Below are 25,912 nucleotides of genomic sequence, written 5' to 3' on the forward strand. Positions count from 1 at the left end.
CCTTCCCGTCCGGTCCGCTGCAGAGCCTGGTACTCTCGTGCCCTGATCTCCGCCCGGCCCAAACGGAACCCGCTTTTCGCGTATCTCGAGTCTTGAGGGTCTAGCGCTGCGCTCTCCCCTCCTCGTTTCGAGCTCCCCGCGGGCTTCCTTCCTGCTCACTACCCCCGCTCCCGCCCCCCACCCCCACCCCAGCGGACTTCCCCGGCCGAGTAAGTTAGAGCCCTCCAGTCCTCCGCTCGCCCTCACCCACGCACGGGGGACGCGCGCCCGGGATCCCGCCGGCCCAGCCCGACTAGCGGCAGACAGGCTTTTTGTTTGGGGTTTTGACCCTTTATAACTTTACTGTCCTTCGTACTTTTCACTAAAATTTCCTCGACAAGTGTCCTTTTCCTTTGTGCCCGCACGCATCTGGACACCCTTAATCCTTGCCTGCACACCCCCACCCCACCCCAGTCCTAAAATCCTCTTCCAGGTCCGGCCCCGGTAGCCCCGGCCCCTCTTCATTCCTGCTACCCTCAGGTGACCCCTCTCTCCAGCTCCTCACCAGGCAGGGCCCCGGGGGCTGGGGGCTCTCCCCCCCCACCCCTCGCCAGCACCTTGCATAAGAGAGTAGGCCGGAGAGGAGCGGACTTGGATGGGGATTGCAGTAAAAAAGGACACCACAGGGCACAGTTGGGTTTTGGCCTTTAGTCTGAAAAAGTGTTGATTGAAAGTGTACAACAGAGTGGGTGGGGGCGGCTAAGGGACCAGGGAGCCGCCAATAAAAAAGAAAGTTCTTAAATAAAGTGTTCACAGAGTAAAAACCAGAACCACCAGTCCTTCCCTCCAACACAACAGCACAGGCACATTAATGGTGACTTGCACAGGGTCAAGGCCTCCAGCTGGTGCCGTGCTCCACCTCTCCCATTGCCCGGTGAGAGGGCCAGTTGGGGGAGAAAGAAGGGGCTCCCGCAGTGTGCTGTGTGGAGGGAGAGCCCTCTTTGGAATGGGCTAAGCAAAGCCACCCCGGATCCCCCTGCACACCTCATTTCCACTGCTAAGGCTAAAGGAAAAAGACAAAACTCAGTCTTAAGTCCGGTGGGCTCAGAAAACAGTCTGGGTGGGCAGGGGAGGAGATAGTTGCTATTCCTGTTTGGCTTTCTTGCTGTTGTCACTGCTGCCATTCTCCCCAGTGGCTTCAGGGGTCACAACTTCCTCTAGTCTTCTCTTGCCACTCTCAGGCAGGGGTGTTGCTGTGCTTCGGGGTTTGAAGCAGATGATTATGCAGGTCATGTTGTCACACCCAGTGCCATCCCCAGAAGTGTCAGGTGCCAGGCACTGATCCAGAAGCTGCAGGAGGAACAGGTTACTTCAGTCACGGGTGGGGACAAGAGGCCAAACCTGATAGTTCACCAAGAACTACAGGCAGGAAAGGCAAACTTCCATGGGCATGGTTTAGCTTTGCATTACTCCATGATTTAGGCTCAATTTCCATGACATTTAGAGGACCCTCCCACTTTTCTCCTGGGTGCTCAGCTCACCTCTTCTACAATGGAGGAGAGCAGCCGAAGCTCCCCATTTTCATCCCTCTGGCTGATCTTGGCCTGGATGAAGTCCACCACTTCCTGGCTGCTCATCACGTTCCTGTGGCCAAACACACCGGTCAGAGCACTGCCCAGGCCCCTCCAAACAGAGTAAAGGGGGGAGTATGGAGGAGGTCCAGTCATGTTACCCCAAGCCAGTGTAAATAAGAAAAACTCCCAGCTCAGCCTCATACTTTGAGGTTTTGACTCATGAAGGTCTGGCTTTCACTCCTAAAACAACTCAGGGAATGGAAAACTGCTTAATGCAGGCATTACATGACAACACTACAGAAGCATCGGGCCTAGAGCAGGAAGTCAGAGGGAGGTCTGTGGCAAGACCTTTCTTTAGGGCCTCCCACCCCCTTGCTCACCAGATGCCATCACAAGCAATGACCATGAAGTCGTGGTCCTCGTTGAGGGTTAGCACCTTGATATCAGGCAGCGCTGAGATCATCTGCTCCTCTGGTGGCAGGTTCTTATTTCTCTTATAGAAATGGTCACCTAATAGGAGAATGGATTACTAGAAGTGTTACCATCTGGACATGGAATCTCATTAGAGGTACTTGCTACTACTGTCAGGCTTTAGGAATTCATGTGGTACAGTGGAAAGAGCTTTGAGTAAGGAACCAGGAGACCAAGGCCTAGTTTGTGCTGCCATTGAACTGTAATTTGACCTTTCATTCCATTTAGTCATCTATAAAATGAGGATGATAACTTATCTTTTCAAGTATAAAGAGAAAATTATCTATTTTTATAGACAAAATGTTCTCAAATATTAAAAGCATCATACAGATGTGGTCATAGGCTATCTTGGAAGGGCAGAAACTCCAGTATTCCCACCCCCTCTCCACCTCCAAGCCTCTTACCAATGGCTCTAGAGAGGTTGAGGCCACCATTGACTCGACCATCCATGGTAACCTTGCCACCAGCATTTTTGATGCGTGCGAGCTCCAGTTCATCTTCAGGCTTATGGTCATAGGACATATCTAGGGCTTTGCCAGCTTCAGACACCACACATCGAGAGTCCCCCGCATTTGCCACAATCAGCTGCTTCCCCCGAATCAGAGCCACCACTGCTGTTGTACCACTGTCTGAACCAGGCTTATGGGAGGAGAAAAAAGGAAAGAGTCATGAGGGTCACCACTGTCATGGTCCTGCTCGCTGATGTTCATTCAAAAAGGCTTTATCCTCTTATCCCCAGCCAAGGTGGATACTGGAAGCTCCTAGAATAGGAAGTGTATCCACAGCTTTAACAAATGTGGGCTAGATGAAAGAATCTTCCCAAGGAACAACCTACACCTTCCGTCTCTAAAGGTAAAGATTCTATAGACCATTTGTGCTAACATAGAGACCCTTTGGCCAGGGCTTCCATGCTAAGACACAGATATGATCCCCTGCTTACCACATGCCTCTGCACAAAAATTGGCTACTCCAGGCCCACTCCCTGCCTCTACCACACACACCTCCTCTTTGCCCTCCATTCCAGGCAGCATCATCTCCTCCTCCTCCTCTTCTTCCTCATCCTCTTCTTCTGCCTCCTCTGTGTCATCTTCATCCTCCTCGTTAGCTTCCTCACTGCTGTAGCCATCCTCATCTTCACTGCACTCCTACCACAGGAAGGATGCCATGCTGGTGACATGAGTCTGAATCTTCCCTACCCTGAAGCCCACCCATCATCTACCACCATCAAAGTCCTACCTAGTTACACTTTCTCCAACCCCTAAAAGCTGCTTATGGGATTGGGGTGGGAAAATTTCAGAGTGGGAAGGGCATCAGTACCTGAACTGGGTTTAGCTGTCATGAGTGGGGAAACCCCAGGGAAGGCCAAAGATGTCAGGCAAAGGTCCTACAGTCACCTCCCCAAAACACAGTAAAAAAACAACCTCCCCAAAGAGAAGGAAATGCCCTAATACCCCAATTATCGTCTACCTTCTTGTTTCCTCTTTGGGAGATGGTTGGGCTTCTGAGGGCCAAGACTGGGTCTACCTCTTATTGCCTCCACCCAGGAAGAGAGTTGATGTTAACTGTGATGGTGGCGATATTAGGCTCAAGGAGGCTAAACCTTTAGGGGAGTGGGGAGGATGGGAGGGAAAGTTTGAAAAAGTGGGGTGGGGACAAGACAGTCCCTCTGTGCAACTATAGCACCTGTTGGCCCTCACAGGCCCTTACCTCACTGTCTTCCTCTTCCTCCTCTGCCTCATCTGACTCATCCTCACTGTCCTCAAAGAACTTGGACTTAGCAGCACGAGGTGGCTTGGCGGGGGTGGAAGAGCAGGAGGGGCCAGCCTCTCCAGTGGGGGTGACAGGCTCATCGCCCTGGACTGCCTCAGTCCCACGTTCCAAGTTGGAGGAAAGGTCTGTGTGGGCCTCAGCTATAGGGCCATTCTCCTCCACAGGGGATTCCCCTGATGGTTCCTCAGGCCCTGCCTCCCCATTGAGGCCCTGGGACCCTGGTTCCTCACCCAACCCAGCCCCAGCCTTGATGTGGGGAGGGCCCTTGTGACAGTTCTGCCCGTAGCGTGTTAGAAGTTCCTCAATGGTCATGGTGGCCTCTTCATGAAGCAGGGCTGCCTCCTCATTGTCCACTGCAGGGAAGAGGCTAAATCAGAGCCCCTTTATGCCACTTTCCTGATGCCCCCCCCCACCTACAATAGTCCTGTAGCTTAAATCTAACTTTCCTGTCTCAGCAGTGGGCCTAAGGCTCCTCTCAGTATTTGGTCTCAAAGGGATGCCCTTTTCCTATATACTACTTGGGAAAGACACTAAAGACTGGCCTTTCACACCCTCCCCATCAATCTGTGGCACCCTCAATCTCCCTTTCAATTTTATGACAAAACCTAATCTGACAGAAAAACCATGGAGAATGACCCCCATCACCCAGAAAACTAAGACGGTGCTCTATGCTTAGGAAACATTCTTTTTTTTTCTTTTTGGTGAGGCGATTGGGGTTAAGTGACTTGCCTAGGGTCACACAGCTAGTAAGTATTAAGTGTCTGAGGCCAGACTTGAACTCAGGTCCTCCTGAATCCAGGGCCGGTGCTCTATCCACTGCACCACCTAGCTGCCCCCAGGAAACATTCTTTTAACATGCTAGGCTGCTTTGATTTGAAACTGTTACAGTCTTGAAAAAGGTAAAGAGATCTAGAATATAAGAACTGCCTACCATGAGCCCAGAAGAGTCCAAGGACCACAAAGGAGTACTACCCTAACCCATCACAAGCATAACCTAGGGATGGCACACCATAGTGGGAAGACCCCCTAGATCCTCAGGAAAACAGCTTCCCTTCTCTTACTAGTGTACTTACTATTCACTCAATCAGCACTGATGAATAGTTTTTGATGTTGCCTTTTAAAATAAGTAACACCATCAAATTCTACTCACCATCATCCTCATCAGCCACCTTTTCCTTTTCATCCTCATCCTCAGGGGGCCTGCCTGCAATCTGTGCCAGCTCTTTAATGACCTCTTCTGTGGTCAGTTTAGCATCAATAGCCAAGAAGGCATCTTCCAAAGCCTGAATGTAAGCAATGTGAAGAACACAGGGGGATGAAAAAAAATGCAGAGCCTAAAGCAGAGGTTCTCAAACTTTTTGGTCTCTGGATGCCTTTACACTCCTAAAAACTGAAGAAGCCAAAAAGCATTTGTTTATGTGGGTTATAATATCTATCAATATTAACATATTAGAAATTTAAATTGATAGTCTAAAATAATAAAACTGTTACATGTTAAAATATCTTTTTTTTTTTTTTTGGTGAGGCAATTGGGGTTAAGTGACTTGCCCAGGGTCACACAGCTAGTAAGTGTTAAGTGTCTGGGGCTGGATTTGAACTCAGGTACTCCTGAATCCAGGACTGGTGCTCTATCCACTGTGCTACCTAACTGCCCCTAAGATAACATTTCAAATAAAAACTTATAAAAAACTGATGAGAAAAATGTCATTGTTTTACATATTTCTGCAGATTTCCTTAATGTCTGGCTTAGTAAAATACAGTTGGATTCTCATATCTACTTCTGTTTTCAATCTGTTGCAATATGTTGTTTTGGTTGAAGTATATGAAGAAAATCTGGCCTCACACAGATATGGAGTTGGAAAAGGGAGGAAATATTTCAGTAAGCAAACAGCATCTTAGTATTATTATGAAAATCGTTTTGACCTTGTAGACCCCCTGAAAGGGAATAAGGGATCCCTGAGGGTACTGGAACCACACTTTGAAAACTGCTGGCCTAAAGAAAATGCCTATCTACAACACTGCAGTACACATAATAGTATGACATATGTTCTCATATCTAGATTAAGGTCCCCAGGCTAGGATTCAATTCAGAACTTTGCAAACATCCTGAATAGAGCAGGACTAAAAAGTCTGGATTCTAAAGGTCCAAAGGAGAAAATGAAATAGCTACAAGAACTAATCCACAAGCAGGGAATAGAGAGGGAAAGGGGACTTCTTATGTGCCAGACACTGTGCCTTTACAACTATCTCATCTGATCCTTGAAACAATCTGGGAAGGTAAGTACTATTATTATCCCCATTTTACCCACGAATAAACTGAGGTAGACACAAAGGTTAAGATTCATCCAGTGTCCAAACCCCAATTAACCACCTAGATGAATGGTGCTAGATACAAAGGCAATAATAATGGTATTAATAATAATAGTAAGCATTTATGTAGTGTCTGTTATGAACCAGGCACTTTACGAATATCTTATTTGATCCTCACAAGAACCTTGGGAGGTAGGTGCTATTATTGTTCCCATTTTGTAGGTGAGGAAACTGAGGCAAAGGTTAAGTACCCAGGGTCATATAACTAGGAAATGCCTAAGCCTAGAATCTAGAGTCTGGTCTTCCTGACTCTCTCCTGTGCCACTTAGATGCACGCGAGGCTCTTACCTTCTGTAGTTTCCCTTCTTTGTACGCTTTCTGGTCTTTGATGATCTCAGGGAGGTATTTGGCACAGTAGAGGGCAACTTCCTCCCCTAGAAGAAGAGGAAATGGAATGATCCGGCCTGTCCCCTATAGGCATACCCACAGACGGGCAGCTTCCACTTGATATAATAAGTGAACCGCTCTGCAGACCTCCGTCTATGTGAAGAGACTTTTATGTAACGGGGGGCGTACAATCAAGTTAACAAAGGTGGGGGCTGGGGATGTGGATTTCTTTCAGAATTCTCTAAAGCCTAATGTGCATAATTTCAATTTACATAAAACAAGAACTGTCAGTATTTTTCCTTTTTGGTTTGTTTGTTGTGAGGCAACTGGGGTTAAGTGACTTGCCCAGGGTCACACAGCTAGCAAGTGTTAAGTGTCTGAGGCCAGATTTGAACTCAGGTACTCCTGACTACAGGGTCGGTGCTCTATCCGCTGCACCACGTAACTGCCCCCAGTATTTCTTTTTGTATGCCCAAGCCTCAGCCCAGAGAAGGAAGTAACTGGGGGAGGCCCCTTGAATAAAAGCAAGGCCCAGTCAATTTATAGAATAATGAATTAGTAAAGCATTGTTAGGAAGAAGGCAACAAGCAACAGCCTAAGCTGTGCACAGAGAAAAAGTCTGAAGACAGGTGAAGAGACCACGAAATGTAGGCACTCCACCAGAGGCAGTTCTGTCCTTATATATCACCTACTGCCAATGTAAATTAAGCAAGTTATAGGTCTGGTCACTAGATGCTCAAGAGGATGAACAGCTTTTACCAAAAAGCTTAGGGCTCTAGAGCACACAGATCTAGTTAGTTTGAGGACTCAGAATCCTAGAGTCACATGGGCCTGTTCTTAACATAGAAAAGATGTCCCAGAACCTTAAATATGACAATCTGCCAAGCTGTACTTACCTCCATGTCCATCGTAGACTGAAAACATGGCTGTCTCACTGTCCAATTCAGGAATACAGTTGTGAGCATCCTGGGAGAAGAACAAAGTCACACTGATGTTTTTTTTTTGTCTGTTTGTTTTTTGGTGAGGCAATTGGGGTTAAGTGACTTGCCCAGGGTCACACAGCTAGTAAGTGTTAAGTGTCTGAGGCCGGATTTGAACTCAGCTACTCTTGAATCCAGGGCCGGTGCTCTTTCTACTGCGCCACCTAGCTGCCCCCAAGATAATGTTCTAAGAGCAAAAGTTACTTCCCTTGAACTTTCCTATATCACACCCTAGGTACTGAAGATTTTTCTCAGAACACAACCTCATGAACCCTTCCCTGGCTAATATAGAAAGACTAGGTATGATAAGGCTTTTGTTTTGTTTTTTAACGGTGGAAAGAAAGAAGAGGAATTAGGTGGCTACCACACTATGTTGGCACCCTTAACCTAGTTACTTCACCCTTGGATATCCCAGGCTTGAACAGAATTAGAACCACTTCTTGTTGCTGCGCTTCAAAACTATACCTTCTGGATTGGGATTCAAAGGAAAAAAAGTACTATCAAGAAATGAGTAATCCCATGAAATTCCTTGAGCCTCAGGATAGCTTTCCCAAGCCAAAAAGGGAACTTTAGAAACTATTCAATCTAACACTTCACTTGAAATAAGGGAACTAAGGATCGGGAAAGTTAAAAGATTTTAAAAATATCTACCAAGGGAAAATGGGTTACAACTGAGGTCTCCTGACTGAGTTCAGGGCTCTATTGTACTTTTTAGGTTTACTTTCTGCCATGTCCCTAACAGTCTGATTTCCTATAAGGCTCCCTTCTTGTCATATTCCCATTGTCTCTCTTGTCCTCCTGGACCTCTTGTTTAAGCAAGAGACAAGACTTTGTTATGAATAGGATCCACATAATACCTATCAATGCCATCCTGTTCTATCAATCTCTCCATCCCCCCACTGCCTACAAGAAAATCAAAACATGCACGCTGGTAACTGAACCCTGCTTCCCCCTCCCCTCCTCAAGCTGCAGTCTTCTCTTTCTATTCAATGGCAAACTTATTCAAAGAAGTTCCTACACTATTAAGTTTTCCCATTCATTTCATTCCTTAAAACCTTCTAATTCAGCTCCCTGTCCCAACACTCTAGTGGAAATATCTCTCCAAGGTTACCAAGTGGTCTCTTATAAAAGATTCTTTCCTTTATCTAGGCTGCTGATCTAGTCAGCTTCCCCCAATACCAACTCCTTCCTAGGAACTAGGTCAAGGAACTCTTGGACTTTTATATGTGGCAGCTTAAATGATGGGATGAGAAACAGATGTTGAGGCCCTCAACAATACAGCTACTGAAACTGGCATTCCTATGATATTTGGACAACTCCAATGAAAATAGAAGACTCATCCTGGAACTGCACAGATGAGCCTAATTCCTCTTGGACAATCTAGATTGTGGCAGAGAAAGGACAGCAGAGTCCTTACACTGATAGTTGATTGGAGTTAGGAGCTCCATAACTGTACTTCAGGGAATATAGAGAGGATTATTAGGTCAAACAGTCTCTACTCAAGAATGTTTGTATCAAGAATGAGAAAATTGGGGGCAGTTAGGTGGCGCAGTGGATAAAGCACCGGCCCTGAATTCAGGAGTACCTGAGTTCAAATCCGGCTTCAGACACTTGACACTTAGTAGCTGTGTGACCCTGGGCAAGTCACTTAACCCCCAATGCCCTGGGGGGGAAAGGGGGGGGGAGAAGAGGAGAATGAGAAAATTACTAGAAAGAGATTGGGTCCAGTTCAAATCTAAGAGTAAGGGGGGGGGAGGGGGGAATGGAGAAACAAATCCAAAAACAGTGAGAAGAAAAGATCTAGAATGGGAAGGGTCTTCAAAGAGGGAAGTCAGAGGGCTAATCTTTTCAAGGACAGCTTTAAGGAGACTTTCTAGTATTTTTTTTTAAAGTGAGGCAATTGGGGTTAAGTGACTTGCCCAGGGTCACACAGCTAGTAAGTGTTAAGTGTCTGAGGCCGGATTTGAACTCAGATACTCCTGACTCCAGGGCCGGTGCTCTATCCACTGCACCACCTAGCTGCCCCAGAGACTTTCTAGTATTATTTCCTTTGAAGGAAGCCAAGAGTCCCAAGGTGGAAAGTAGAATAGGAAAGAGAATTTGGGTGGTCTCTTGATGGAGCACACCCAACATAGGCAGCTGCAGGTAGAGAGGAAGCTGAGCTAAAAACCTAGGACTAGGGACCATTAAGATCAAAATTATTCTCTCTGTTTAGAGTCATCCCAGAAAAAGGGTTTTGATCAGGGCAAGTTTCCTGAACTAAAGATACTTTCTTTTTTTTTTTTTTTTTTAGTGAGGCAATTGGGGTTAAGTGACTTGCCCAGGGTCACACAGCTAGTAAGTGTCTGAGGCCGGATTTGAACTCAGGTACTCCTGACTCCAGGGCCAGTGCTCTATCCACTGCGCTACCTAGCTGCCCCGAACTAAAGATATTTTCAAGGAAAATGACTCCCAAAGGGACCACTAAGGACAACATTATTCTATACCTGCACTTCAGTCTGAAATAACATCCCTAGTGAATTAGATGATGTTCTGTTGAAAGCTGCAGTATTGGAGTGGCTGAGGACAGAGTATCAACTACAGAAGGGGCGAGATTGGGTGCCACAAAAATGGAAGCCACAACTATTTGCAAACTAAAGCACAATCTAGAGGGTTTACAACTTACTCCTCTCTTTCCATTAAGTCTCTTACCCCACACAGCCACAGCAAACCTTGCTCAATAGCTAGAATACAGGGACTCCTATGGTGGGGGCCCAGGTTGCAAAGGAGGAGATGAAGAATGCTGTAAGTGCAAAAAAGGCACTCAGAGGAAAAAGAAAAACACAAAACACAACACAACATAAACTTTGAGTTGTGGAAGAGGAGAACTTGAGTTGATTTCTCTTTAGATTTGCTTTCTAGCACAAGCTGAAAAGCTGCCCCTGCCAGACAGCTGGACTGCAGCAAGGAAAGCCTGAGTCCCCAGAGTAAAAGAACCTCAGCTAGTAATAGAGAAGCTTATGCTATGGTGGTGAGAAGAGACACAAGTCTGGTTTGGTTTTTTTTTTTTTACAGGATTTTCACTCTGATAGCTGAGTGTTATGCCACTGCAGAGCAGTCCAAGGAGATTTTTGGAGGGGCTGGGAGGTCCAAGAGTCAGTCACACCCTGCTTTTTAAGGCCAAGAAGAAATTCTAGTAAGCTCTCAACTAAATCTCAATCGTTCAGTCAAAGAGACTAATTTTGAAATAGGGAAGATCCTACCATTATCCTGATACCACAGAAAAAAGATAGGGGGTACCCCTGGAACAAGTAGATAATGACCCCAAATTTGAATAGGAATATGAAGGCAACCCTGCCCATTCTAAAAAAGAAATGAAGTCTGAACCTTTCCCATTAAGTCCCTCCCAAATAGAAGGGACAAAGAGAGTTCTATTATTGGGGGCTTTCTTCCAGGTGAGGGTATGACATCTATGTCCAGAGATGGCATTAAGACTAGCCCCCAAAAGGACGTGACCCAGTGACAATAATGTACCCCACACTTAGTGCCCACTTAAGGGAAAGGGTTTCTTTAACCCTAGCAGAGCCCCAGATCCAAACAGGCCACTTCTAGGAATAGGGTTAGTTCAATATGAAGAAGCTGAGCCAGATTCAGCCATGTACTTAGGAAGAAGCAAAGAGGCCAGAATGTCACATAAACCCCCAAAGGGACTCAAGAAAGGTCCCAAGACAAGAAGCCCATGTAATTCCCTGATAGGCCTTCATGACTTTGTACATGAAGAAAGAGGAAATGACTTGTAATCAATCTAGAGATACAGAACAAAAAGAGAGATGGGGCTGCCACATCTTCAGCATAATACAAGAGTAGAAGATCACTTTCTGTACCCCTAGGACTCTGGGAATACACTGGCCTCTACTGATTAATCAATGTGCATTTATTAAGCACCTGCCCCCAAGGAGTTTACCTTCTACTGGGGAAGATGACATGGGGATATATGAAAAAAGGAATATATACAACCTCAATACAAGGTAATTTAGGAAAGAAGGTCATCACAAGAAAGGAATTCTTGGAGAATGTGGTATCTGAGTTGAGTTCTGAAGTAAACTGAAGAATTCCAAGAGGTGGAGGGGAGGAGGGAGAACATTCTAGAGCAGGCACAGGCAACAGCACAAAGGCACAGTGCTGGATAATAAAATAGCAATTAAGTCAGGATAGTTGGACCATAGAGTACATGAGGGAAGTAAGGTTAAAGAAGTCTGGAAAGCTAGGAACAGGTTGTAAAGAGCTTTAAATGTCAGAGAGAGTAGTTTATATTTTATCCTAGAAGTAATGGGGAGCCACTGGAGCTGAATAGACCTGGCTAGATAGGAGCTTTAAGAAAATCACTAGTACCTATGTGAAATACTGATTGGAGGAGAGGGAACACAAGGTAGGAAAAACAATTAGAAGGCTATTGAGTCCACATGAGAACAAAGTCAGTGTATCTACAGTTATATAATTAAGTTATTCCTGTCTAGAAATTCTTTCTTTTAAAAAAAATGAAATAAAATAACTTACTTAACATGCAAAGGGACACTACTAGAATTACTCTAACAACCTCTGTTCTGGTCAGGAGGGAGTGTGGTTTAATGGAAAAGAGCAATGAAATAACCAGGAATCTGGAGATCCAAGTTCAGTTCTGCCTCTGACACTTATTAGCCATGTGACTTTGGACAAGTCAAAAGTTCCTTAAATCTCAGTTTTCTTACCTATAAAATGAAAGGGGGGGGGGGTGGAGGAGGGAGAAAAAAGTAGAACTAGATGATCTCTGAGGCCTTTTCCAGCAATTCATTAATTTCCGTGACCTTACTAAAGTAAGTAACATCAAGAAGGGGGAAAGAAGCTTAAAAAAACCTCCTGCCTTCTAAAATGAAAGGCAGGAGCACAGACATTTGGAAAAAGAAGTTTGACTTAAACACTAATAACAGTAGCCAAATGGATAATTAGTCAGTCCATATTAAGTGCCTACTATATGCTAAGTGCTGGGAATAAAAAAAAAAAAGGCAAAAAACAATCCCTGCCCTAGAAGAAGAATCTAATGGAGAAGACAAACAAGCTACTATGTACAGGATAAACAGAAATAATTAACTGAGTGAAGGCACTAGAATTAAGAAAGACAGGGGGGGCAGCTAGGTGGCGCAGTGAATAGAGCACCCACCCTGGAGTCAGGAAGACCTGAGTTCAAATACGGCCTCAGACACTTGACACTTAGTAGCTATGTGACCCTGGGCAAGTCACTTAACCCCAACTGCCTCACAAAAAAAAGAAAAAAAGAAAGATTGGGAAAGAAAGGCTTCCTGTAAAGGTGAGATTTCAGTTGAAACTTTAAGGAAGCCAGGAAAGTCAGGAGGCAAAGATGAGGAGGGAAGCATTCTAGGCATGGAGGACAGCCAAATGCCCAGAGATGGAGTGTTTTGTTCATAGAAGAGCCAGGATGTCAGTGTCACTGGACTGAAGAGTACATGACAAAGTATGAGGTGGAAAAAGACTGGAAGGGAGGGTGGGGATGGGGGTGGAAATGTTATGAAGGACTCTGAATGCCTAACAGAGAACTTTGCATTTGATATGGGAGGTGATAGAGCCACAGGAGTTTCCTGAGTAATGAGGTGATTTGGTTGGACTTGTGCTTTAAGAAATTACTGAATGGAGGGTAGAATGCAGTGGGGAGAGACTTAAGGCAGGCAGATCTACCAGCAGGCTATTGCAATAATCAAGGTGTGAGGTGATGAGGGCTGGCACCAAAGTTGTGGCAATGTTAAAGAAAAGAAAAAGAAAAGATGGGGCATATCCAAGAGATGTTGCTAAGGTGAAATCAATAGACTTTGCAACATACTGCATATGGGGGGTGAGAGACAATAAGGAATCAATGATGATTCCTAGGATGCCAGCCAGGGGAACTCAGAGGAAGGTGGTGCTCTCAACAATAACAGGGAAGTTTGGAAGGGGGAAAGTTCTGTCTTGAACATGTTGAGTTTAAGATGTTGAGTAGACAACATCCAGTTCAAGAAGTCTGAAAGGCAGTTAGAGATACAATACTAAAGGTCATTAGAAAAGTTAAGGCTAAATATTATAGAGGGAATTATTATTTAACTAAAAGTTATACTAGGTAACTTATGATATCCTTTCTAACTCTGATCCTTGTGAATTCTGTGGCAGAGATGGGGGAAGAGGCAAACCACTGTCCTTTTGATAATGATGTCCAGTACTGATTTCATTTGAAAAAGATCTGGAAGTATTAGTAGACAACAAGCTAAAAATAGGTCAGGTGTAATATGATGTCCAAGAAGGGTAATGCAGGTTATATTAAAAGACATATTGTTTAGGATTAGGCTACATTAAAAGACAGTGTCTAGGACTAGAAAGGTAACAATCCCACTGTACTCTGCACAATGATCATACATTTAGAATACCGTGCTGTTGTTTCTGATGTGGCACCATATTTTAGAAATGATGGGACTTCCGGGGTGGAGCCAAGATGGCGGAGGAAAGGCAGTGAGCTCCTGAACTCATGACATGATTGCTCCAAAAAACATCCAAATAACACCATAGGAAAATGCCTGGAGCAGCAAAACTCACAGAAGAATGTGCTAAAATCATCTTCTAACCAAGAACAGCTTGGAAGGTCAGAAGGAGGGAGCTACTGTGCTGATACAGGAGTTGAGCCCAACCCGTCACCCTGACACAGATCCAGTCTCAGGAAGTCCTCACCAGAGAAGCAGACCCCAGAGTCTCTGAATCAGCTGAAGCGCCTGTGTCGTCTGGAACTAAGCTCACAGTCTGGTGAGAGGGCTGAGCCCTGGGCAGGGCTACAAGGGTCTATGCTGATGCTGAGGCAGAACTTGGATTTTTCACCCCTGCTGAGAACCAGGAGGTAGGCCCAAGTAGCAGTGGCCTGGGTGGGGGAGGGGCACAGGCTCATTGGAGCTAACAACAACAACAACACACAAAGCTGGTTGATTAGCAAGTTGGTCTGGGGTCATCTGAGGACCAGGGAACAGGCTGGGCGAGTGAAGAACCTGATTCTCCTTAAATCATACCACCTGGGACTTCTTAAGCTTGGGATACTGCAGCCTGGAAACAGTGCCCCACTCTAAGGAGCTAAAAGTCTAGTAAAAGAAAGGCAAGATGAGCCGACAGAGAAAGGTGAGGACCATAGAAAGTTTCTTCAGTAACAAGGAAGACCAAGGGGCACCCTCAGAGGAAGATGTCAACATCAGGGCCCCTATATCTAAAGCTTCCAAGAAAAATACAAACTGGTCTCAGGCCATAGAGGTGCTCAAAAAGGACTTGGAAGATAAAATTAAAGAGGTAGAGGAAAAAATGGAAAGAGAAATGAGGGTGATGCAGGAAAGACATGAGAAAAAAGTCAACAGCTTGAAAAGTCAAATGGAAAAGGAGGTACAAAAGCTGTCTGATGAAAATAATTGCCTAAGAATGAGGATTGAACAAATGGAAGCCAGTGACTTTATGAGAAACCAAGACACAATAAAGCAAATCCAAATGAATAAAAAAATAGAGGGCAATGTGAAATATCATCTGGGAAAAACTGCTGACCTGGAAAATAGGTCCAGGAGAGATAATCTGAAAATTATTGGTCTACCTGAAAACCATGATCAAGGAAAGAGCTTAGACACCATCTTCCAAGATATTCTCAGGGAAAATTGCCCTGAAATTCTAGAAGAAGCAGCTAAAATAGAAATTGAAAGAATCCACCGATCACCTCCAGAAAGAGATCCCCAAAAGGGAAACTCCTAGGAATATTATAGCCAAATTCCAGAGCTCTCAGGTCAAGGAGAAAATATTGCAAGCTGCCAAAAAGAAAGAATTCAAGTACTGTGGAGCCCCAGTCAGGATAACACAAGATCTAGCAGCTTCTACATTAAAGGACCAGAGGGCATGGAATATGATATTCCAGAGGGCAAAGGAAATGGGATCACAACCAAGAATCACCTACCCAGCAAAACTCAGCACAATCTTTCAGTGGAAAAAAATGGGACTTTAATGCAAAAGAAGACTTTCAGATATTTGTGATGAAAAGACCTGAACTGAATGGCAAATTTGACTTTCAAATACAAGACCCTAGAGAACCATTAAAAAAAAAATTGGAGCTGGGGGACATACCTGGGGTCGTACAGTGGGTGACTGTCTTGTGTCTGAGGCCGGGTTTTGGCTGGGATCCCCCTGGGTTCAGGGGGGATGCTTTGTCCACTGTGACACTTAGCTAGGTGATGACATCTTTAGGGTTAAATTGAGGGGTGAAGGGTATTCACTGGGGGAGGGGGAAGGGCAGAAGTGAAATCCTACACGAAAGTAACAGGAAAAGGCTTGTGGAGTGGGGGAAGAGATGGGAGAGGAGCAGGGCAGTAAATTAATTTTACACTCATTAGAAAAGGCTCAAAGACCTTAAATTCATCAGAGTTGTCTCAAGGAGGGATTCACACACACACACACACACACACACACACACACACACACACCCAATTGGAGTAATCTGTTTAATCTGAGCAGTAAATGAGCCTAACACTCATCAGAATTGGCTCAAAGACCTCAATCTCAGTAGAATTGGCTCAAGGAGGGAATATTATACACACTCAATTGGGTGGAGTAATCTCTATAACCCTGCAGGAAAATAGGAGGGGAAGGGGATAAAGAGAGAGGAGCAAAAGAAGGAAGGGCAGAGTGGGGGAGGGGACAGACAGAAGCAAATCCTTTTCAAAGAGTGATAGGATGAAAGAAGATGGATAATAGAATAAATGTCATGGGGAAGGGAATAGGATGGAAGGAAAACAGTTAACAATAGTAATCATGAAAAAGAGAAAAGGGAGAAAAATTGTACAAAACATTTATAGCAACTCTTAGTGGAGGCTAAGAATTGAGAATCGAGGGAATGTCCATCAATTGAGGAATGATGGAAAAGGCTGGGCTATATGATTGTAGTGGAATGGTCTTGTGCTACAGGAAATGACAAACAGGATGATCCCCGAAAAACCTTGAAACACTAATGAACATCGATGTATAGTAAAGTGAGCAGAGCTGGGAGGACATTGTGCATAGTGACAGCAGTATTGTTCAATGAGCAATTGTGAATGACTTAACTACTCTCAGCAGTGCAATGATCCAAGAAAATCCCAAGGAACTAATGAGGAAGCTTACTATGCACCCCTATAGAAAGAACTGATAAAAAAGAACACTTGTGGATTGTACATACAACCTGGTTACGATCTTGTGGAGGGGGGAAGAAAGGGAGGAAGAAAAATTTGGAACTAAATCTTACGAAAAAGAATGTAGAAAACTACCTTTACATGTAACTGGAAAATAAAATAAATGTTTGTTGCTAAGAAAAAAAAAAGAAATGATGTTGATAAACTGAAAACCCTTCACTAGCCAGGTCTTCACTAGGACAACAAAGCCTGCAATTCATGCACTAAGAGGACCGGTCGAAGGAAATGGGGAAGTTTTTGGTAGATAACTTCAACTATTTTGAAGGGCTACCACATAGAAAAGGGATTAAACATGTTCCGCTTGGCAGAGAAAGGAGGGGAAAAAAAGTGAGACACTAACAGCCCTCAAAGATAGACTTTATGTACTGCAAGTTCTAGGAGAGAAGCAACATAGCTGAGGAGTTAAGATCTGCCTTAGAATCAGGAAGACTTGTGTTTAAATCCTGCCTGATACACTAGTTGTATCAGCCCTGGTCAAGTCACTTAACCTCTCAATGTTCTCAGATGACTCTCAGTTACAAATGAGTTACCAAATTACTGACTGATCTTCATGAGTGGGAGCAGGACTAAGGAGGAGAAGTTTCTATACCATGGGCTTCCTACACATGTGAAATGCCAGACAAAAAAAGTTTTAGAAGTGATCATGAACACTTGTAATTTTGGAGGGAATGATCTAGTTTAAAGGAATATTCTTTTATTAAAGTTGGTAAATTAAGTGTCATGTAGAATTATTCACCAATGCTGTGCAGCAGCTCCACTCTACTCTACTCTACTCCATTCCATTCCATTCCATTCCATTCCATTCCACCCTCCACCACACCCTTAAGAATAACAAAGTAATATTTTTGTTTTGTTTTGTGTAGGGCAATGAGGGTTAAGTGACTTGCCCAGGATCACACAGCTAGTAAGTGTCAAGTGTCTGAGGCCGGATTTGAACTCAGGTACTCCTGAATCCAGGGCCAGTGCTTTACCACTGTGCTATCTAGCTGCCCCAACAAAGTAATATTTTTAAAGGGTTTTTTTCCCTCTTTCCTCTTCTTGGAGAAAATTGTGACAGCACAGGAATGTGGCCCAATCATCCAAAGTCCACCAGTAATCAAGAAGCTGCCAAATTGGCTGAATGACCACAAAATTAGGAAATAAATGAATCTGGTGCAGAGCACCCAAAATGAGGGAAATTCTAAATTGGCAGATGGTGTTTTGAGGTAAGGATTGCAACTCTTTTCATGGACCTTGTAGGAGTGGGAGTAGAGTAGCAGCATGCTGAGGCTTGGGCTTCTAACCTGAAGAACAGCTAGCAAGCAAGGACTAGTCTAGGCAGAAATTTTTTTTAATACATATTTCTAATTACCTTGGCACATTATTTCTCAATTGAAATTCTATTTTCCCTTGTAAATAAATACCCTTCAGCAAAGAATTGGAAAATTAGGGGAGGCCCATCAATTGGGGAATGAACAGGATGTGGTATAAGATTGTAATGGTGCACTACTGTGCTATAAGAAACAAACAGTATGATTTTACAAAAATCTGGAAAGACAACATGAACTGATGCTGAGTGAAGTGAACAGAAAAAGGAGAACATCTTACATACAGTAACAGCAATATTGTACTATGATCAACTCTGAATGATTTAGCTATTTTCAAATACAATGATCTAGGACAATTCTAAAGGACTCATGATGAAAAATGCTATACACCTCCAGAGAACGAACTGATGGACTAATGTTGTCTTAATACAGATCAAGGCATACTATTTTTCACTTTTTGGGGGTCTGTTTTCTTTCACAGCATGACTAATATAGAAATGTTTTGTATAACCTATATCAAATTGCTTACCATCTCAGGAAGAAAGGACAGGAGGGAGAAAATTTGGAACTAAAAATTTTTTAAAAAACGAATGTTAAAGGGAAAAACAAAATTAGAGACTAGGTGTAGCAAATCTTTGAACCGATGGGACCAAGCAGCCCCAAGCATCAAGATTCAAGACACTTGGAATCTAGACTAGAGCCAGGGGTTAACTACTGATGAAAGTTTAGAATTTAGTAAAGAAAAAAAGTCTGGGATGAAAAACAATCATCTCCTAGACCAGGCTCCTAGTTGGGGAAGGGAAAGGAATATTTATATAGTGCCTACTCTGTGCTAAGGACTATACAAATATTGTTTCATTTGATTCTCACAACCATGCTGAGGTAGGTGCTGTTATTTCCCCCATTTTACATTTGAGGAAATGGAGGCAAACAAAGGCTAACTGGCTTGCCTAGGGTCACACAGCAAGGAAGTGTCTGAGGCTGAATTTGAACTTCTGACCCCAGGCCCAGCACTCTATCCACTGTACTACACCTACCTGCCTTTGGTTGATGGGAACTGGTTAGTTCAGGAAATTGCCTTGGCACAAAAATAAATAAATAAATCTAAGCACCAGAAGAGAATCCTCTACATCTCTTTTAACATCTAATCCAGTGGCATTTTCTCAGTCTTCATTCTTAGACACACCTGACACTATAGTATCCACTTGAAGATTTCTCCTTTGGCTTTTCTTTCTCCTTCTGTTTCCTAAATGTAGGCATGTTTCCAGATTCAGTCTTCAGCTCTCTATTCTTTTTAAACTATCCTTTTTTCCATCAAAGATCTCATCCCCTGACTTCTCTGCAAATTACCTCCAAAACTACAATTCTAGCACAAGCTTCATCCTTGAACTTCCTTCCTACGGTATTTTCAGTCTTTGGGAAAACTCAACATGGAAGCTCCCATTATGACCTTGGGTTAAACTTTCTCTCAAAATTAGATTCCATTAAAATGTTATACACATCCAGAAAAAGAACTGTGGAATATGAATGCAGATAGAAGCACATTATTTTCACTTTGGGGTTTTTTTCCTTTCTTGAGGTTTTCCTCTTCTGTTCTGATTCTTCTATCACAACATGACTAAGGTTGAAATATATTTAATGTGATTATACATATATAACCTGTATCAGATTTGTTGCTGTCTTGGGGAGGGAAGAAGAAAAATTTTGAACTCAAAATATCATAAAGATGAATGTTGAAAACTATCTTTACATGTATCTGGGGAAAAAATATTAAGATTGGGAAAAAATTCCATTTTCATGGTCAAAAATAGGGATATCCATTTTTCCACTCACCAAGATTTGAAAGCTTCAGAATAATTTTTTGAATCCTCCTTTATTCTTTCTCTCTTCTTACATTCAATCAATGTGGATCCTCTTTCTTCTCTTGGTTTCAGTGGTACTATTTATTCTCTTTTGGTTCTCCTCCATGTTAAACCATTTCTAAGGTCTCCTTTACCAGTTCATTATCTTCCTCCCACCTCTTCAATATGGGTTGTTCCCCTCTTGGAACCTTATTCATTTCCAAATATATCTTCATTGATCACCTACATGCAAACTATCCCAAATCTATCTCTCTAGCCCACATCTCTCCTTTCAGTTCCAACTGTCTACATGACATCCACACCTGAATATCCTGTTGATACTGACATGTCAAGTCCAAAACTGAATCATCTGCTACAACTTCCATATTTCTGTTAATGACATCATTTTCCTTGCCACGCAGACTAAAAATATCAGCTTTTACTATTCTATTCCTGAAACCAGTCAAATCCTCTAAATTCTACCTTCACATATGCTCACAGATCCAATCCCATTATTTCCAATCCTATTGTCACCACATTTCTTCAGGCCCTCATCACTACTCACTTGGAGCACTAACAGTCTCCTAATTTGATCTACCTACCTTCAGACTCCCCTTTCTCCAGTTCAATCTTTACACAACCTGTAGGTTATTTCCTTGTTCAAAAATCTCCTTATTACCTATTATAGGATAAAACAAATTCAGTATCATAGAATCTCAGGGCTGAAAGGGACCTCAGAGGCCCATGTCTTTGCTGAAACTATCTATCTAAAATCATATCTTTTCTCAAACTATCATGGGAAACAGGTAAGTGTCTCATTCTGAAGTTGTCTTTTATTTATCCTTGAACAAAATTCCAGGCCACAGAATGTTAAATCTACAAGGGATTAGTTGGTCCACTCATTTTACAGGTAAAGAAACTGAGGCTCAGACAAAAACAGTATAATGTGGTAGATAAATGAAGTCAGGACGCCTTGGATTTCTATCCTGCCTCAGACACTAATTCCTTAAGGTGGCATGTAAGGCTAGCTTCAGCCTACCTTTCACATTACTCCTTCATATACTCAACCTCACAGTCAAACTAGACTATCTATTCCTCAGCCTGAACCAGTCTCCCACCTTCAAGGATCACATTGGCTACGACCTCCAATATGCTGGTTTATCTGATCCTTTCAGCTGAAAGTATCTTGTCCCTCAAATTTTTCTATAACACTTTGAAATCCTTCTTTGCCCCATTATGCTCTACTTTTTATCATATATTTATTTGTATATGTGTCATTTTCCACCCATCTACCCCAGTAGATTTTAAGCTACTTGAGAACAGGGATCACTTTATTAATCACTGAATCCCCAGTGCCTAATACATCGATGTTTGTTTATTAAACATTTGTTGATTGGGGGGGGGGGGGAGAGTGTTAAATGTCTGAGGCCAGATTTGAACTCAGGTCCTCCTGACTCCAGGGCCCGTGCTCTATCCACTGTGCCACCTAGCTGCCCTACATTTGTTGATTTTAATTCCTTTGTAACCTCTTACACACTTTCTCCCTCCTTTCCATTCCCAATGCCACCACCTTTGTTTAGAATTAGCTCACACTAATATTGCAATAGTTTAACAAGGCTTTCAGTATCCAGTCTCTCTAATCCATCCTACATATAATCAACAGATTAACCTTCCTAAAACACTGATTTTGAAACACTTTCCCACCCCCTTATTCGTGGCTCCCTATTCTCATTAATATCAAATACCTTAAGATCTTCATAATCTAACACCTTCTAACCTCAACTCATCCTAATTTCCTGTTCAAACTTTTCACTCACCATTTCCTTAACATAACCCAAGCATTCCTACCCTCTCTCTTTTGTTCTTAACATGAAATGCTCTTCCCCCTCCTCTCTTACTTGTTATAACTTGCCTTAAAGGATCAACCAAGTTTTTACCACTTCTAGCTGTATGACCCTGGGCAAGTCATTTAACGTATCTTTCACAGTCTCTTCAACTGTTATATGGAGATAATAGTAAGCACTTACCTCCCAGCATTGTGGTGAGGATCAAATGAGAAAATATTTGTAAAATGCTTTATATCAGGCATTGAGTAAGGTGCTTGTTTTCTATATAGTTTTGTCTGACCACCTAAGTTCTCTCTTCAAAGCTTCTTTAACACTTGTTTTCTATATAAGTAATTAGGTTCATACTGTAGGTTGTTTTGTATTGTTATTTTTATTTTTATATGTGTATGGATGCAATTGGGGTTAAGTGATTTGCTCAGGGTCACACAGGCTAGTAAGTGTCTGGGGCTGAATTTGAACTCAGGTCCTCTTGATTCCAGCAGTGCTCTAGCCACCTGACCACCTAACTGCCCCAGTATTGTTATTTTTTTAAAGTAAAAATGCAGGGGCAGCTAGGTGGTGAAATGGATAAAGCACCGGCCCTGGATTCAGGAGGACCTGAGTTCAAATCCAGCCTCACACACTTGACACTTACTAGCTGTGTGACCCTGGGCAAGTCACTTAACCCCCATTGCCCTGCCCCAAAACAAAAAACAAAAACAGAAAGTAAAAATGCTATGTAAGAAGCAGGTGGGGGGGGCAGCTAGGTGGCGCAGTGGATAAAGCACAGGCCCTGGATTCAGGAGTACCTGAGTTCAAATCCGGCCTCAGACACCTGACACTTACTAGCTGTGTGACCCTGGGCAAGTCACTTAACCCCCATTGCCCCACAAAAAAAAAAAAAAGCAGGTAGACAATTAATGAAAAATCACGGGGCAGCTAGGTGGCACAGTGGATAGAGCACCGGCCTTGGAGTCAGGAGTACCTGAGTTCAAATCCAGCCTCAGACACTTAACACTTACTAGCTGTGTGACCCTGGGCAAGTCACTTAACCCCAATTGCCTCACTAAAAAAGAAAAAAAAAATCATTCTGCCTCTCTATTTCCAATCCTAGACTCAAGAGACTAGAGCACCTCCAGGACTATTTGCCCTTGGAATAAACATGACCAAAAAAACTAAAAAAATTAAAAGACCAAATAACAACAACAAAACAGCAGTCAGGACTTCTCAGAAATATAATACTGAATGAGATCTATATGACTATAATATCCTGTGTAGTAGAAAATAGTTATACTCCCTCAATCAAGCTTCAAAGTTTGGGAGTATTTTCCCCAAACATCTCATTTTCCCCATCAAGTAATTCATTATAGATTTAGCATTCCTGAATTTGTCTAAACTTTTTTTCTCTTAACACAGCTGTGTTTTGCATTCTGAATTTCCCCTTCTGATAAAAAAATTTTATAACCTTACTACCTGAAGTGTGAAGTAGGATTTCCTTACACATTTGCACTAAAGCTATCCTCTTTTAAATCTCAAAGGCTGGGGGCAGCTAGGTGGGGCAGTGGATAAAGCAATGGCCCTGGATTCAGGATAAAGCAATGGCCCCGAGTTCAAATTGGGCTTCAGACACTTGACACTTACTAGCTGTGTGACCTTGGGCAAGTCACTTAACCCTCATTGTCCCTTTTTTTTTTTTGGTGAGGCAATTGGGGTTAAGTGACTTGCCCAGGGTCACACAGATAGTAAGTGTTAAGTGTCTGAGGCCGGATTTGAACTCAGGTACTCCTGACTCCAGGGCCGGTGCTCTATCCACTTCGCCATCTAGCTGCCCCCCATTGTCCCGCTTTTTAAAAAAAATTCTCAAAGGCTGTTTTCTTTATGAAATCAAGATTTGGTAAAGTCAGTATTCACCCTAGCCATAAAGGAACATGCTAAAAGGCTGTCTGAGAGGGCAGAAAAATTCTGAAGAAAAACATTCTTCTTTATTTTCCTAGGGACTTTTTGTTGTCATTAAACACACCCACAATAACAACAACGTCCTAAAATGTAGGATTAGAAAAAACTTTTAAAATTATAAATTATTTCTAAAAGATTTTTTGGTAAAACAATGCATGCTTACTGCATCTTTATCTGACCATGTACACTGGTCAAACAGTTTTTATCAAATTAGTCTAAAAAATTCCTAGTTACAAGCATAGAGGTAAAAATGAAAGACTTCTTTAAGAAAATGTAAGAAGCTGTCAGCCAATTTCTATTACTATAAATCTTCATTCTAAAGTCTTTGGACTTGAAGATTCAAAGGTAAAAATGTAAATGATGATAGTTCTGCTATTGAAGCAGAATACACAAGCAACTTAAATGGAAAGTTCTTTTCAAACATATTAAGAGAACAGAGAACAAAATCACAGAATTGGAAAGGTCCTCATAGATCATCAAGTCCAGTCCAGACCTCAAGAAGAATCTTCTCTACAACATACCAATGAATTGTTCACACAGCCATTGTATGAAGACCTCAAGTAAGGAGGTCTATTTTCTGAGACAACCCATTTCAGGCTAGTTGTAATTCTTAGGAAGTTTTTCCTTACATAAAGCCTAAATCTGCTTCTTTGCGACCTTTACCCACACTGAACATTCTTTGAAACCATCAGGCTTTCATAACTAAGAGAGTAGTCATGAAAACCAGGGCATAAAATATCTTGAATACACAATTCACAAGCTCTTAGTTCTGTCCAATTAAAAAGAGAGCTCAGCTCAGATAACTCATTTCTCACCTGGCTAGGCTCCTTTGGGACCTGACTTTTTCATCATAGCCCAGGAAGCTAATTACTGGGATAACCTCATCATCATGAAAAATCTCATCATTCTTAGAACTCTACCTCATCATTACCCTCTGCCTCTCTGACTGAAGGGGGTGGAGAGTGGTGGAGTTTGAACTCCAAATCTCTATTTAAGGAGAGAAGAACAGCTCTCTTGTCTCCTTACCTGGCTGCACTACTTTGGGACTTCTCTGACTGAGCACCATGCACCCAAGTCAGATACCTTCTCCTTCCTTGGTGGTCATATCACACTGTTGATTCAGGTCATTTTGTATGTTGTTTTTTACTCAAATGTATTTGTCTAATTAGATTTGGCCAGTGTTCTAGTCTACCGGGTTCTTTTCCACTTCTATCATGTAATGTTCTAAGTATTCCTCCTAGCTCTGTTAACATCTACAAATCTGATAAGCACACTATATGTTTTCATTCAAGTCACTGATAAAACAAAATATTAAAAACAGCACAAGACCAAGGACAGAACCCTGGGGTACTTAAATAGAAACCCTCAAAGTTGATAGTTAACTATTATTTGGGGGGAAGGGGGTCTGACCAGTAAGTCCTCAATCTATTTCACTATTATCTAGTACACATCTCTTTTGTCCTCAAGAAGAGCATAAAAGACTTAATCAAATGCTTTGCTAAATCTAGGCAAATTATATCCACCAGCATTCCCCTGAACTTCCTTTCTAATAAATCTATCCCCAAAAGAAGATAAAGTATCCAATGTGACTTGTTCTTGGCAAAGCCAAAATAAAACTTTGTGATAACTGCTTCTTTTTTCTAGATGTTCACTAATTATCCTTTCAATAATACATTCTATAATTTTGTCAAGGACCAGTCAAGTTTATTGGCCTGTATTTTTCTGACTCCATCTTGTTCCCCTCCAGCATAGTTTTGTTTTGCTTTGGGTTTTTTTTTTTAATTGGGAAAAGGTGAAAAAAAAAAAGAAAAGAAAAAGGGAAAAGGTGAACTTTCTCCTGTCTTTCCAGACCTCTCCTCTTCTCTAGCATCATTCAAAGTTTATCCACAAAGTTTCAGCAATAACATTTATCAGTTCTTGCAATACCCTGAAATGCATGTTATCTCATGAGGAAACTTGAATTCTTCAAAGGCAAAGCCAAGTGCTCTTATTTTCTCCTCATTTGTTTTGGGGATCAATTCCCTAGATTTCTTCTCTTCTTTCCAATCCAAAGATTACTTTGCACATAGTTGACACCTAATATTTGTTTAATTGAATTATTAAAGTGAATCTTCAGACAGAAATCTAGTTCCGAATACTGGCAAGTACCTGATTCCTACTATACTGTGGCAGGAATTCTGTATGACAGTTTCTGATCTTGCTTCCTACCTTATTTGGATTTCTCCTTCATAGGTAATATATGAAGGCTGGCCACTATGTTTTTCAAACCATG

General features: G+C 42.6%; 1 protein-coding gene across 1 annotated transcript in view; it reads right to left on the reverse strand.

The window, feature by feature from the left end:
• Positions 1–672: 672 nt before the first annotated feature.
• Positions 673–25,912, reverse strand: part of PPM1G (protein phosphatase, Mg2+/Mn2+ dependent 1G) — a 34,401-nt gene continuing 9,161 nt past the window's right edge. Inside the window, exons 2-10 of the mRNA XM_043988686.1 lie at positions 7,388–7,457; positions 6,453–6,538; positions 4,945–5,077; positions 3,732–4,147; positions 3,026–3,169; positions 2,429–2,663; positions 1,934–2,063; positions 1,521–1,623; positions 673–1,329 (exon numbers count right to left, since the gene is read on the reverse strand). Of these exons, the coding sequence (XP_043844621.1) occupies positions 1,123–1,329; positions 1,521–1,623; positions 1,934–2,063; positions 2,429–2,663; positions 3,026–3,169; positions 3,732–4,147; positions 4,945–5,077; positions 6,453–6,538; positions 7,388–7,457 (1,524 nt within the window). The 3' untranslated portion in view covers positions 673–1,122. The remainder of the gene's footprint in view (positions 1,330–1,520; positions 1,624–1,933; positions 2,064–2,428; positions 2,664–3,025; positions 3,170–3,731; positions 4,148–4,944; positions 5,078–6,452; positions 6,539–7,387; positions 7,458–25,912) is intronic.

This window comes from Dromiciops gliroides, chromosome 2, assembly GCF_019393635.1.
Source record: "Dromiciops gliroides isolate mDroGli1 chromosome 2, mDroGli1.pri, whole genome shotgun sequence".
In the NCBI taxonomy this organism is placed as follows: domain Eukaryota; kingdom Metazoa; phylum Chordata; class Mammalia; order Microbiotheria; family Microbiotheriidae; genus Dromiciops; species Dromiciops gliroides.